At 39.5% G+C, this 13,331-nt stretch overlaps 1 protein-coding gene across 2 annotated transcripts; it reads left to right on the top strand.

Moving 5' to 3' along the window:
• The first annotated feature begins 865 nt into the window (after positions 1-865).
• Positions 866-2,801, top strand: LOC107821224 (protein TIC 20-v, chloroplastic-like). 2 transcript variants are annotated; one of them, XR_001656093.2, is made up of 3 exons: positions 866-1,556; positions 2,251-2,323; positions 2,434-2,801. XR_001656093.2 is itself a non-coding variant. In XM_016647647.2 (2 exons), the coding sequence occupies exon 1, from the start codon at positions 942-944 to the stop codon at positions 1,545-1,547; it is 606 nt and encodes a 201-aa protein (XP_016503133.1). In that variant the 5' UTR covers positions 866-941; the 3' UTR covers positions 1,548-1,556; positions 2,434-2,801. The 2 variants fall into 2 exon arrangements, 1 of the variants encoding a protein (XP_016503133.1); XM_016647647.2 differs by lacking the exon at positions 2,251-2,323.
• Positions 2,802-13,331: the final 10,530 nt, after the last annotated feature.

Genomic DNA, 13,331 nt, shown 5'->3' with positions numbered 1-13,331 from the left:
CTAAGTATGTCCTACATTAACTAAAGGGAAAATACATAAAATCCCCCGTGAAATAGGTCCTTTTTGCCCATTAGGACCTTTAGTTATGCGGGAATCTTAATATCTCTCTCAACTCGTTTAAAACGCACCATAGCCTCACTTAATTAATCAAATTGAAAATTATATGGTTTGACCTTGTACTCTGAACTCTTCACATAAATTGGGACAGAGGGAATAATAGTTTTTCTTTTATTTCAAAGCAAAGTACTCTTTACTAACACAATGATCAATATTATAATGGATTTTTTGTTCTTTTCTTTTCGTCTATTTTTGTTTAATCATTATTTATTTTAAAAATTGTCTATTTGAATTTCGCAAAAAAAAAAAAAACCAAATATATGAGTCGTGTTGCAATAAGTTGATATGAACTACAAAAAAAATGTATTCCCTGTATTTTTACTTGTCCAATATACTAAAAGACAAATTATTTTTTACTTTTCAACATTAGCAAATCAAGAAAGAACATTAAGTAACTATTTCCAAACTAATTGGAGTACTATTAGTCTAATTTAAAATTTTCAAAATACTACTAATAAGGATAATTTAGTAAAACATATATTTAACTAATTCTTTCTTAAAAAGGGTGCAAAATAAAATTAGACAAACAAAATTGAGTGTGGGGGGAGTAAATTGTAATGAGTCAATTAATTAGTTCGGGTTGTGAATTGGAAGTACAGTTGAGCTGATTTTTAGCACTGGTGAACTGATGGTTCCATTGGCTTAGGGTATCTGGATCCGAATCGATATAACCCGACCCAGAATGCAATTCAAGATTTTCTCAACTGACTGTTGGAAAAAAATCACTTATAAATCCTCCAATCCAATTCCCATTTTTCTTCTTTTCCCCGAAAGCAAAATATCAGTTGGCCATCCTCAAAAATTCAAAATTCTCAATTCACAGGATGGCCATCACCCATCTTTTATCCACCAATATTACACCCTCCCTCTTTACTTCCCAACCATTTCTTGTACTGAAACCCAAAAGAACACTAGTCATATACCCAAAAAGGCCTACAATTCGAGCTCAATCTAAGAACAATGACTCTGCAGATGGCCCAGATCGTTTAATCTCCGCCATCACTTACTTCTACCCTTTTTTTGACGGTATTCAGTATGGGAAATATGTCATCACACAGTTTGCTCCAATCCAAACCCTTATTCAACCTTTAGTCCCAGCTATAAGGGTTTTCAAGAGCTTCCCACTTAATGGGTTGCTAATTTTCTTTACCCTTTACTTTGTTGTTGTAAGAAATAACAATTTCAGTAGGTATGTGAGGTTCAATACCATGCAGGCTATTGTTCTTGATGTGCTTCTCATATTTCCTGATCTTTTGGAGAGGAGTTTTAATCCAAAAGATGGGTTGGGCTTGGATTTGATGATGAGCTTTGATAGCACTGTGTTTTTGTTCCTTTTGGTGTCTTTAGTTTATGGTTCTTCTTCTTGCTTGTTGGGTCAGCTTCCTAGGTTGCCTATTGTTGCTGAAGCTGCTGATAGGCAAGTGCTATGAACGAACGAGGTTCCTCTTTGTACACTTTATTATTTTTGCTTTAGTTGACAAATAATAGCTACGGTATTTCGTTCGGAAGTAAATGCTTATGCTCCTTTATTTTTTGTCTTTATTGAGATTTCACCATGATAAACTTGTTTATACATATAATTCTGCTGTTTCTAAATGTGCATATGTAAATTCATGTGATGGAATTGGAAACTTTTTTCCTATCTATCTCCCATAACAAACACACACACAGAGGTAATGATATTTTCTTATTTCCATTAAGACCAACTTGCATACCCTTAAGCTATTTCACCGGGTACCTAAATTGTCACACCAATATTGACATTGTGTAACTCTGTCCACTAAGATTTAGGCAGCAAGAAGAAACCACCTAACTTTATTGCATGTGCAAGGACTTGAACTCTGAGCTTCTATGGTTTCATTTGTGCTTCATGGACCTCGATTCCACGCCATTGAGTGCCACGGAGGTTTTGATATCATCAACAAGTAATATCATTTTTTCATACGTAGGTAATTCAATCCCCATTTGTAGGTGACATGTTACTTCATCTATTTGTTTGGGTAAGGTAACATGTTACTTCATCATATAGTTATATTGATGCTTAAGGAATAAATTCATGATCCTCCTAAACCATAAGAGATTTGTTAGTTGTATCATGATTTTTAATTAAGTGTTTTGTCTTGTCTTTGAAAGGGAAAACATGTGGAGCTTTGCAAAAGGTTGACATCAAGTGTTACTTCATCATATAGTTATATTGATGCTTTAGGTTCTTCACCTTCAGCTTCCCTTTTGGTGAAATACATACTACTGTCAAACTGCTCTGGAAGCTATAGATAAAATTCACCTTATACATTAATAATATGGCTTTGTCTGCAGACTATGATGAACTGGTGAACTCAAGATGCCTGATTATTTACCCTAAAATGCTAGTGGTAAAATCGACTTTCAATGTAGCGTTACCAGCCATGCATACTGAACATAATATTGTGGGCATTTAGGAACCAGAAAATCATGGATTTTTGTGTTAAGGACGCAGTCTTATGCCGGTCAAACCCCATTTCCTGTTTATTATCCTTTCTAAGTTATATGGTTATTATTCAGCTCAAGGCTAGCATAAATATCTTTACTTATGTATAGCATTCAACGTTGGAGACTTTTGCTTCCTTCAGCATAATTGGTAGAACATGGAGTCATTACTTTGCTGATTATTCTCATGTTTATGCCAACTATTCATCTTTTGCCCCTGTTCTGGCTTACTGTAGTTTCATTCTTTTGTTCCGTCTAAAGTGAAGTGAGAATCTTTTGTCAATAATTTGTGAGTTTTAATAGAATGCCTGTGCTATGTTCCCTTTTACTTTAAGGGGTCGTTTGGTTACCGGGATTAGAATACTAATCCCGGGATAGAATTTGGGATTACATTTATCCCATGTTCGGTTATGGTTATTAGCTAATACCGGTATAAATTTTATACCAAAATCTTTGTATTAACTATCCCACATTGGAGGTGGGATAACAATCCCAGGATTATAATCTTGGGTTTGTTAATCCCTAGATAACCTATTTTGGAACGAAACGACCCCAACTCTTTTTGTGAGCTTTGTTGATATGAATATGGAGCTGGTGAGAAGACAAAGTTATCCATTTGGTGGAAGCTCTTTGCTTGGTTTTGGTATTGTGTTTCTCATATGTGAGCATCATTCTTCATGTGGTCAACCATTAAGAAGGACATATTTTCCAAGTAGTTACCATAGCCGGTTCTATTCCTCCGTGCATGAGCTTCTTAAGTAATGAAATCATTCTATAAACTGCAATAGGTACTTTCGTCCTATGTTGCTCGGACTCTTCAAAAGTGCTGCCGCACCCGTGTCGGATCCTCCAAAAATGCACTAAATTTGGAGGATCTGACACACACCCAACAACATTTTTGAAGAGTCCGAGTAACATAGCTTTCGTCCTCTTGTCACACAACCAGAATTATGTGTGTTAGCTTCTCAGTTCAACGGATTTCCTCTTTCTTCTTGCATCATTAGATAAAGCAACTTCTCTAGTGGATACATTAGATTGTTGCGGAGCCAAGTTGGTCTGGGTCTGGCCTAACAACAGTGAAATGCCACACCTAAGCCCAACTAGTATGCTCACACCGCATCAGTTTACCAGTGTGGTCATCGTGCCTATGCATCGTCTAGTTTGACTGAACACACCGTAGACCTCAACAAACTCCTAAGAACTAAGGATGCAGTTCTATCCCCTTCTCAGCTGCTCCTCCCTTTTAGTGGGGTTGTTGGACACATCCAACAGCTGTAGAAATAAGGGATCAATATCATCCTCAAGGGGGAACTCGAATCAACTCTTTTAATCCCACTAAAATTGATGCTATCAACCACCATCCCTCCTCCGTTGAAGAAGACTTTACTGCTTTTTAACTATTTTTGTCTATTGTTCTTTTGATTTTGTTCATCCTTAAATCACATTATTTACTCTGCATAGGTGTTAGTGAAAGTTTGTTAGTGAAAAATAAGTAATTCTTATTACACTTGAAATACGCGTCACACAAATTTATTAATGTTCCATTAGTACTATTTCAGTTGCAATGCTGATTGAATTGCTGTTTCGTCTGATATATATGTCAAAAGAACAGACATGTATTTACTCTGCATAGGTGTTAAGAAGATTTTGTCCAAAATTTAACATGTATTATTATTATTAGCTTCAAACCTAAAAGGTCATATATATATATATATATATATATATATATATATATATATATATATATATTAAGATGTATATATAGTATATAAATATTGGGCGTTACAATCTAATCTTTAATCATCACTTGGTTCGGTGACCCGGTGTTTATAACCTGTCGGTGGACTCGTGGCTGATGCATCACTGTCTTCCCTGCTGATTCACGTGGCACCATATTACTGGGACATGCCAACTACGACTACTTTTTTTCCTCTTATTTCTTGGGTGGGTGGGTTTGCTCTCTCTTGTTTGTATAACGAGAGTATCCGATAAAACAATTTTTATTAAATATTCTCTCCGGTTCATAATAAGTGATTATTTTATCTTTTTATTTTTAATCAAAATGTTAATTTACATAATCAAGAAATAATTAATTTTATTCTTTCAAAAATTTATCCTTATTTATATATTCCAATATATCAAGGTAACAATTAATTAAGGTTAATTTAGTGAATATATTTTTTTTTTAGGAGTTCGTATTTTCTTAATGAGTGTGTCAAAGGTAAAATTATTACTTATTGTGGATCGGATTGAATATTATTTTCCTCTCTATCACATATTCACATATTCAAGTTTCGGTGCTATCTTTGAAGTGATTCCGGTTAATAATCACAGAAAACAACGGGCAGCTTTGTAGAAATCTACAATAGGATATTTCTGTATTTCCTTGTCTTTGTGATGACAGAATATGAGTAATATCCTGTTTGGCCAATTCTTTTTTTTTTTTTTTTTTGGGGTTAAAAGTACTTTTAAAAAAAAAATTGAGGTGTTTGGCCAAGCTTTTAGAAAGCAAAAAAAAGTATTTTTGAGAAGCAGCAGAAAAAGTAGCTTCTCTCCAAAAATATTTTTCTAGCTCAAAAGTGTTTGGTCAAACACTAATTACTGCTCAAAAGTGATTTATAAATTAATTAGTCAAACACAAACTGCTTATCACGAAAAGTACTTTTGAGAAAATTATTTTTCAAAATAAGCTGATTTTAGAAGTTTGGCCAAACAGACTTTAAGAGTCTAAGAGCCCGTTTGGCCAAGCTGCCAATCGGCTTATTTTGAAAAGTACTTTTTTCCAGAAGTACTTTTGAAAAAAAAACAGTTTGTGTTTGGTCAATTCATTTAAGAAGTACTTTTTGCAATATTTGGTAAACAAATTGTGGTTGGCCAATCTTTTTAAAAAATGCTTTTGAGTGTCAAATTACCAAAAAAGATAGTAACAAGGTCTTATAATTCCTTTAAAGTGAAAAATAAACTTAAATATTTATCGTAAGAGACTTTTATTATTATTTTTATTTTATTTAATTAAAATATTAAGCATAAAGTAAACAAACATATTAAAGATTTAAATCAATTTTACATATATAGTTATACCAAAACATATAATATTATCTAGTATAATTACTTATTGTTACGGGATGATTTAAATAATCAAAGTACATTGTTTACGTGATATTGTTTTACAATAAAAAAAGGTTTAAAAATAATTTGACTTACACTTTTAATGTTTTACTCTTAATAGACTGATTGTTTTAGGCCATAAATTCTTAAAACCTTGTTTACCCGAAAAAGCGGATAACAATTGAATATATATGCGGTTATACGGATATATAGTATAAATTGGTACAAATTGAGAAAATACACAAATGGGTATCGAAATTAACTATAAAGGTAATAAATGCAAACCAAACGGATGAATTAGCCTTGGCCCTCGAGTTTGGTCACCCTCGAACCAAGTGAAAACTCTACTGATGTATGAACAAAGTAACAAGATATTGAAAGCTGAAAGAAGGTAGTGTATTGCTTTGTATTGTGTCAAAACTATTTTTACAAATGATCAAACCCCCCATATATAGTAGGGAAGTCCTACTTGTGATATATTACTAAATATAGTAGGGAATCTCGTGATAGATTAATTAATTGGTCTTTCCTTGATATGTGCCAGGATTTTCGCTGTTATTCGGGCCCCATTACGGATATTTCGGCTTTTTATCTTTTGGCTCGTTAAACCTTCCTCGATCTCGCTCGATCTCTATTTTGTCTGGTCTCGATCTAGGCTGATCTTGGTCTCGATTGGTCCCTTCCTAGCTTGGCCTCAATCTTTTTCGGTTTCGATCTAGGCCGATCTCGGTCTCGATCGATCCCTCATTAGCTTGGTCTCGATCTTGGTTGATCTCAATCTTGTTCGGTCTTGGTCGATCTTGATCGGTCTATGGGTCATGAGCTTGGCGATCTAACTTTGCATCATGGTTCGACATTACATGGTTTGACATTACATGATCCCGAACCTCGTTTAATTATTTTCCAATTTCGATCGGTCATACGAAAGTGCAAACTCTATTTTGACAATATACAGATAGTCCCCTCGTTTCTCGGAAGGAAAATGGCGAGAAACGATATGAATTTCCGAAACCCCGACTCGATGGATGATGACGTAAGCGACGAGCCCGATCATGACGCATACGACGAAACGTCTCATCGGTCCAGTTACCAAGGCATGTAATTCCCATCAATTGCTGGTCGGCCACTACTGGTTTCGAACCGTCTCCATCAACCTATAAAAACCCTAGCTTTTCTATTCAATCCTATACACTTCAAACATTTCTTTATTCTTGTTTCTCATTCAAAAGCTCTCTTTGCTCCATAGTTTCTACATCTAAATTTCTCCTAACCAATCCACATATCATCTTAGTTCACGTTTCTTCATTCATCAATGGCAAAAACCTCCAAAATAGTGCCGCAAAAAAAGGACGCTTCTTCATCACAACCCGCCGGTGGTGAGGCTGCGGCGGAGCCCCTCCCTACGGAATTTGTTCCGGTAGGGTGCCCAACAGTCTCTGAGCCAGTCTCGAGGTACATGTGCTCAATCACCGAGAAAATCCTCGAAAAAGTTAAAGAGGAATATAATTGGGACAAAAACATGTGGTGGTCTCGTCTCCCAAGAAAGAGATCACTACACACATGGAGGGGGTTCCTAAGTGTTTACACTTACCCTTTCACGATAAGTCCCTTAGACCCTGTCATTGTTGCCTTCTGCAAGAGATACGATGTGACCCTCGGCTAGATCCACCCTTATTTTTGGAGAATAGTGATTCTCCTTCGATTCTTTTCAAGTAAGATCAAGGGGTGCCTTTTCACCCTCGATCACCTCATGCGTTTTTACAGTCCCCGACTCTATCGAGGGGGCTGATTAAGCTTGCTCGCCGAGACACCAAAGCCCCATTCTCGAGCATAGATGAAACCCTGACCGAGGTTGGATGGGCCGATTTGTCCGAATAAAGACTTTGGACCTGATCCCTGCCGAAGATATGTCATTTCCTGAGAAATGGAACATGCATCGTAAGTATTACCTCGCTTTGGATATTTCTTTTTGATATTTTACTTCTTGCCTTCTTTCTTTAATTATATTTTTGATGTTGCAGTTGTGGCCCAAATGCCGGAACCGATTTCAGGACTCAAGCAATAGGTCTAGGGCCTGGTGTCACAAAAAACATACTCTGAGCCTGCTTGGATAGAACTTCAAAGGGTCGATGGGAGGCCCGCAATCACAGTAAGTTTCTCCCTTAGATCGATTTATCGTTTTAGGTTTATTTCACAAAATTGATTATCTTTTTTATTTTTTAGGGCTCGGGAAGGACGTCGTGATGAGACCCCCATATGGTGACGAAGAAGTCCCTCCCCAACTACCTGCTCTGAAGCAGGCTAAGGATAACAAGAGAAAAAGGGCTCCAAGCTCCCCAGGCTCGGAAAAGAAAAAACTGGAAAGGAGGTCTCGCAAGCCAAAGGGGAATACCAATGCTATGACCTCGGACTCCATTCGCCGATTGAGGGATGAGTCTGAAGAAGAAGAGGAGAAAAATATCACTTCGCTTGTGGCCCGTGTGCGGGCCAATATATTGATACAAAAATCCTCCAAATCTGAGGAGGTAGGTGAGGGGGCTCTAACTGTAGTTCCTGAACCAGGAAGGGTTGAGGCCACTCCGTCCCAAGACGAGATGGTTGAAGGGAATATCGGGGGCGAGGCTTCATGGGCAGCAGAAAATATCTCTATGGACGAGCTCTAGATGGCTGATATTTCGGGATCCCCTCAAATTTCAGATGTTATGATCCATGAGGCCAACATGTTATTCAGGGGGGAGACTGATATACATGGCTTTTTGGATGGGCTCGAATCCGCTGCTTCGGAGGATATTAGCGGGTTTGGCGAATTATCGATACCGAAGAAAGTACCGTCATCGGGAACTATCAGATCTTCATCGAGCCCCAAACTGGTAGACCAATTCCCGACCCCGAGTGTCAACCCCGATCATAGGAGGAAGATAGTGCTTTTGGTCCCAGAGGATGCTCGAGTCTTTACTCCTTCTGTGGGGATTGCTAGTTACCTTCGGTCCTTGGTGTCCGAGGATGACCAAGCTGTGATGGATGCGGTAGGATCCGCTTGCCTTTTCAACGAGGCCCAACATGGTCTGAATCGGGTAACTTCGAGGGTACTTTTAATTATTTCTTCTATACTTAGAGTTATAGATAATTCTAACATCTTTTTCCTTGTTTGTAGGTTTCGGTGTTACATCACGAGGCTTTCCTCCGAGTTCGGGAGGAGCATGAGGCTGAGGTTCGTGGCCTCACTAAGAAGAGTGACACCTACAAGCTTCTCGGTGAGAAGCTTCAGGCATATTTGGTAATGGCTCGGGATGAGCATGCCGAGATGGCTGAGCAGGTATTTCGAGTGCTTCATGATAGTAAAGATGAATTGGAGATGATTACTAACGATTCGATTTTGCAGGTCAGACAGAGGCTCGAACAAATCGGATAGCTCCCGACGCAGGTGAATACGATACAGGCCGAGGAGGAAGAGTTTAAAAAGAATATGGACATTCTTGCCTCGAAAAAGGATACCGTCCAAGCTCAGTTGCACTCGGCCGAGGCCCAGCTCTAAGCTGCAAAAGAGAAAGCCTCGGTGCAGGTTGAAAAGATCAAAGAGCTTCAGTCTCGGTTGGATTTGGCCGTTTCTGATAATGCAAGCTTGGCCAATGAACTCGAAGTGGCCAGATCCGAGGTGGTCGTGGCCAACAAAAATGTTGATGCTAAAGTGGCCCAGTTTAGGGAGGATATCAAAACCAACCAAGCCAAGGCCAAGGGCATGGTCGAACATGCAAAATGGCTAGCTCGAAGGGAAGCCCTTGAGGAAGTTCAGGCCCAGGGCTTCCATGTCATGGCTAAGATCGAAAATGCCAGAGTAGAGGAAGCCAGGGCCCAGAAGCTGGCCTTCCCTGAGGAAGACTCCGATAGTTCGAGTGAATCTGAAGACACAGGAGATCCCGAGGATGGAGACGCGACCTCCGATGAAGACCAAGCATCTTAGGATTTTTTCACTTTTTCTTTTATATTTTCTTCCAAGGCCTGTTTTTGGCCGTTTTAAATTTTTGTTTTTAGGCCGATTTGGCCTTTGTAAAAAACTATTATATATAAATATAAGGCTTTTTCTTTTCCGTTCGGCTCTCGTATTTTTCCCTTGCTTTATTTGTATTTACAAAGGTTGAAAATGCCTTAGTATGAAACTATAAGGTTGTGTTCGAGGGTTCGAACAAACCTTGCTTTTATTTCTTTTCTGGCGAAGAATAAGGTTGTGTTCGAGGGTTCGATGTTATCGAAGTTTTCTCGAAAAACGTTTTAAGTTTGAGATTTTGCCGAGGGTAGCCTTTAGAACCGGTTGTGAATGGATGATTTTTGAAGGCCTAGTTTTGTCACAGATTTCGGACGTCTCCGAGCCGTGTTAGATTAGCCACAACCTTTTAGTTCGGGAGTTACCCGTTGGGCTTATTGTCCCGTTTTACCCGGGCTTCCCCGAGACAATAGTCCCCGAGTGGGATGGCCGTGACTTTTAGTATTCAGAGAGTTACTTATTAGGTATTTTTCTGCAGAGGCCAGATGGCTTAGGCCATTCGAGTCGGACGGCAATCCTCGAGTGAGGGGATGGTCATTCGTACTGTATTTATGTGTTTGCCTTTAGGCTTTTTCGGAAGTACGAAACACTTTGAGGTGTAAAGATAACAAATTTTTACACATAGGACGATTGCAAGAAAATACTTTTCTTTATTCTAGATCGAAACAATCATACATGCATACATGTTTTATGTCAGGGTTCGAACGATCTACGTGGGCACGACTCATTTTAACCGTTTGGCCCTTACAACAAATTCTGTCAATCGAGACCCTTCCTTCATGACGTAGTTTCTCGCTAGTGCATATTCGAGGGTACCCCCCCCCCCTCCAGTATTTGAGGTTGATTGCAAAGGAACCTTGGATACTTTTGTATTGATCTTTGGTGCCAATTCGTAATCAGGTTTGATTCTAAGTTAGCACATTTTCATTGTTGCCTCGTTAAAAACCTCGCTGAAAAACCCATTTGGGACAACATCAGTCTGAGGAAAAATGAGTGCAACACGTGCTTTCAGACCTAAAAGACTTCATCCCGTTCACTGAATAATTCCATCGTCGTTTTGTGTCGACCATCTGCAAGTGTTAAAAATATGAACAGAATGAAAAAAGGGCGTACCTTAACAGTGGTACCGTTTTAGGTGAGATATATTCCAATTGCTCGGCAGTTGTTCCCTGTTCATCGTTCCGAGCTTGTATGACCCTTTTCCGGTGATTTCGAGGATTTGGTACGGTCCTTCCCAATTCGGACTCAATTTTCCTTTATTGGGGTTTCGGGTGTTGAGGGTGACTTTTCTTAACACTAAATCCCCGATGTTAAAATATCGAAGATTGGCTCTTCGATTGTAGTATCTCTCGATTCGTTTCTTTTGGGCGGCCAATCAAACGAGGGTGGCTTCACGCATTTCGTTCAATAGTTCTAGACTCGTATTCATAGCCTCGTTATTTGATTCCTCTGTCGCATATCGAAACCGGATACTCGGTTCCCCGACTTCGACAGGTATTAGAGCTTTGGCTTCATAAACCAATGAAAATGAGGTAGCCCCAGTACTAAACTTCAAAGTTGTGCGGTATGCGCAAAGAACTTCGGGCAAGATTTCCTTCCACTTCCCTTTGGCGTCGGCTAGCCTCATCTTAAGATTTTGGATAATGGTTCTTTGGTCGATTCGGCTTGTCCGTTCCGGTAGGATGATAAGGCATTGATAGGATTCTTTTAATCTTATGATCTTCGAGGAATTTGATCACTTTGTTCCCGACAAACTGTTTTCCGTTATCACACACAATTTCGGATGGCATCTAGAATTGACATATGATGTAATCCCAAATGAAGTCGATGACCTCTTTTTCCCTAATTTTCTCGAAGGCATGTGCTTCAACCCATTTAGAAAAATAGTCAGTCATAAATAAAATAAATTGAGATTTACCTGGTGCCCGTGGAAGAGGGCCAATGATGTCCATTCCCCATTTCATGAATGACTATGGTGACAAAATCGAATGGAGCGGTTCCCCGGGTTGGTGAATCATTGGTGCATGCCTTTGGCATTTGTCACATTTTCGAACAAACTCTTTCGCATCTTTTTCCATATCAATCCAGTAATAGCTCGCTCTGATTACCTTTTAAACCAATGATTCGGCACCGGAATGATTTTCGTAAGTGCCCACGTGAACTTCCCTCAGAACATACTTGGTGTCTCTCGGTCCCAAACATATCGCTAATGGACCATCGAACATTCTTCTGAACAAGGTTCCATCTTCAGACAAAGCGATTCGTGCTGCCTTTGTGCGCATGGCCCTCGATTCTTTCGGATTCGAGGGACGTTTTTCGGTATTCAAATACTCTATATATTTATTTCTCCAATCCCAAGTCAAGCTTGTAGAATTTATCTCGGCGTGACCTTCTTCGATTATTGACCTCATCAGTTGCATGACGGCCCCCGAATTGAGCTCGTTGTCCTCGACCGATGACCCCAAGCTCGCGAGGGCATCTGCCTCGCTATTCTTATCTCGAGGCATGTGTTGCAAAGTCTACTCCTTAAAATTGGTGTAAAGTTACTTATAACTTATCTAAGTATCTTTGCATTTATTCTTCTCTAATTTCGAAGGTCCCGTTAACCTAATTTACCACGGGGAGGGAGTCGCATTTGGCTTCGATCACCTCCGCTCTTAAGCCTTTGGCTAGTTCAAGACCTGCAATCATAGCCTCATATTCGGCCTCATTGTTAGTCAATTTCACAGTTCTAATAGATTGTCTAACCACGCTGCCTATGGGAGGTTTTAGTATGATACCGAGTCCGGACCCTTTCGCATTCGAAGCACCGTCCGTGAAGAGGGTCCAGACTCCTGAGATCGTACCCGAATTTATCAATAGCTCTCTCTCAACTTCGGGTACTAGGGCCGGTGTGAAGTCAGCTACGAAGTCTACCCAGATTTGGGACTTAATTGTCGTTCGGGGTCGATATTCAATATCGTACCCGCTGATTTCTACGACCCATTTGGCCAACCGCCCTGAAAGCTCGGGTTTATGCAAAATATTTTGAAGTGGATAAGTTGTTATAACACATATGGGGTGATATTGAAAGTACAGTTTTACTTTCCTAAAGTCGCTTATCAAAGCGAGCACTAATGTTTCTAGGTGGGGATATCTAGTCTCGGCCTCACCTAAGGTCCGACTGGCGTAATAAATAGGGAATTGCGTACCTCGTTCTTCTCGGACTAGGACTCCACTTACTGCTACCTCCGATACTGCCAAATATAAGCAAAGTTGTTCGTCCTCCCTTGGTGTGTCAAGTAACGGCAGGTTCGATAGGTATCGTTTAAGCTCTTCCAAGGAATACTAGAATTTCGAGGTCCATGTGAAATCATTTTTCTTCTTTAGCAATGAGAAAAACCAATGGCCCTTATCGGAGGACCTCGAGATGAATCGACCCAGGGCGGCCATGTGCCCGGTTAATCTCTGCACAACTTTTACGCTGTCTACCATCGTGATACCATCGATAGCTTCGATCTTGTCGGGATTAATCTTGATTCCTCGGTTGGATACCATGAACTCGAGAAATTTGCCTGATCCGACCCCATTTTTCTGGGTTCAACTTCATGTTATATTT

Source organism: Nicotiana tabacum, chromosome 21, assembly GCF_000715075.1.
Source record: "Nicotiana tabacum cultivar K326 chromosome 21, ASM71507v2, whole genome shotgun sequence".
NCBI lineage: Eukaryota > Viridiplantae > Streptophyta > Magnoliopsida > Solanales > Solanaceae > Nicotiana > Nicotiana tabacum.
The sequence above is the reverse complement of the archived record's forward strand: the minus strand, read 5'-3'. Positions and strand labels throughout refer to the sequence as shown.

What these genes read in the sequence shown, in the direction of transcription:
- LOC107821224 (XM_016647647.2), top strand. Translation starts at nt 942, where the DNA reads ATGGCCATCACCCATCTTTTATCCACCAATATTACACCCTCCCTCTTT.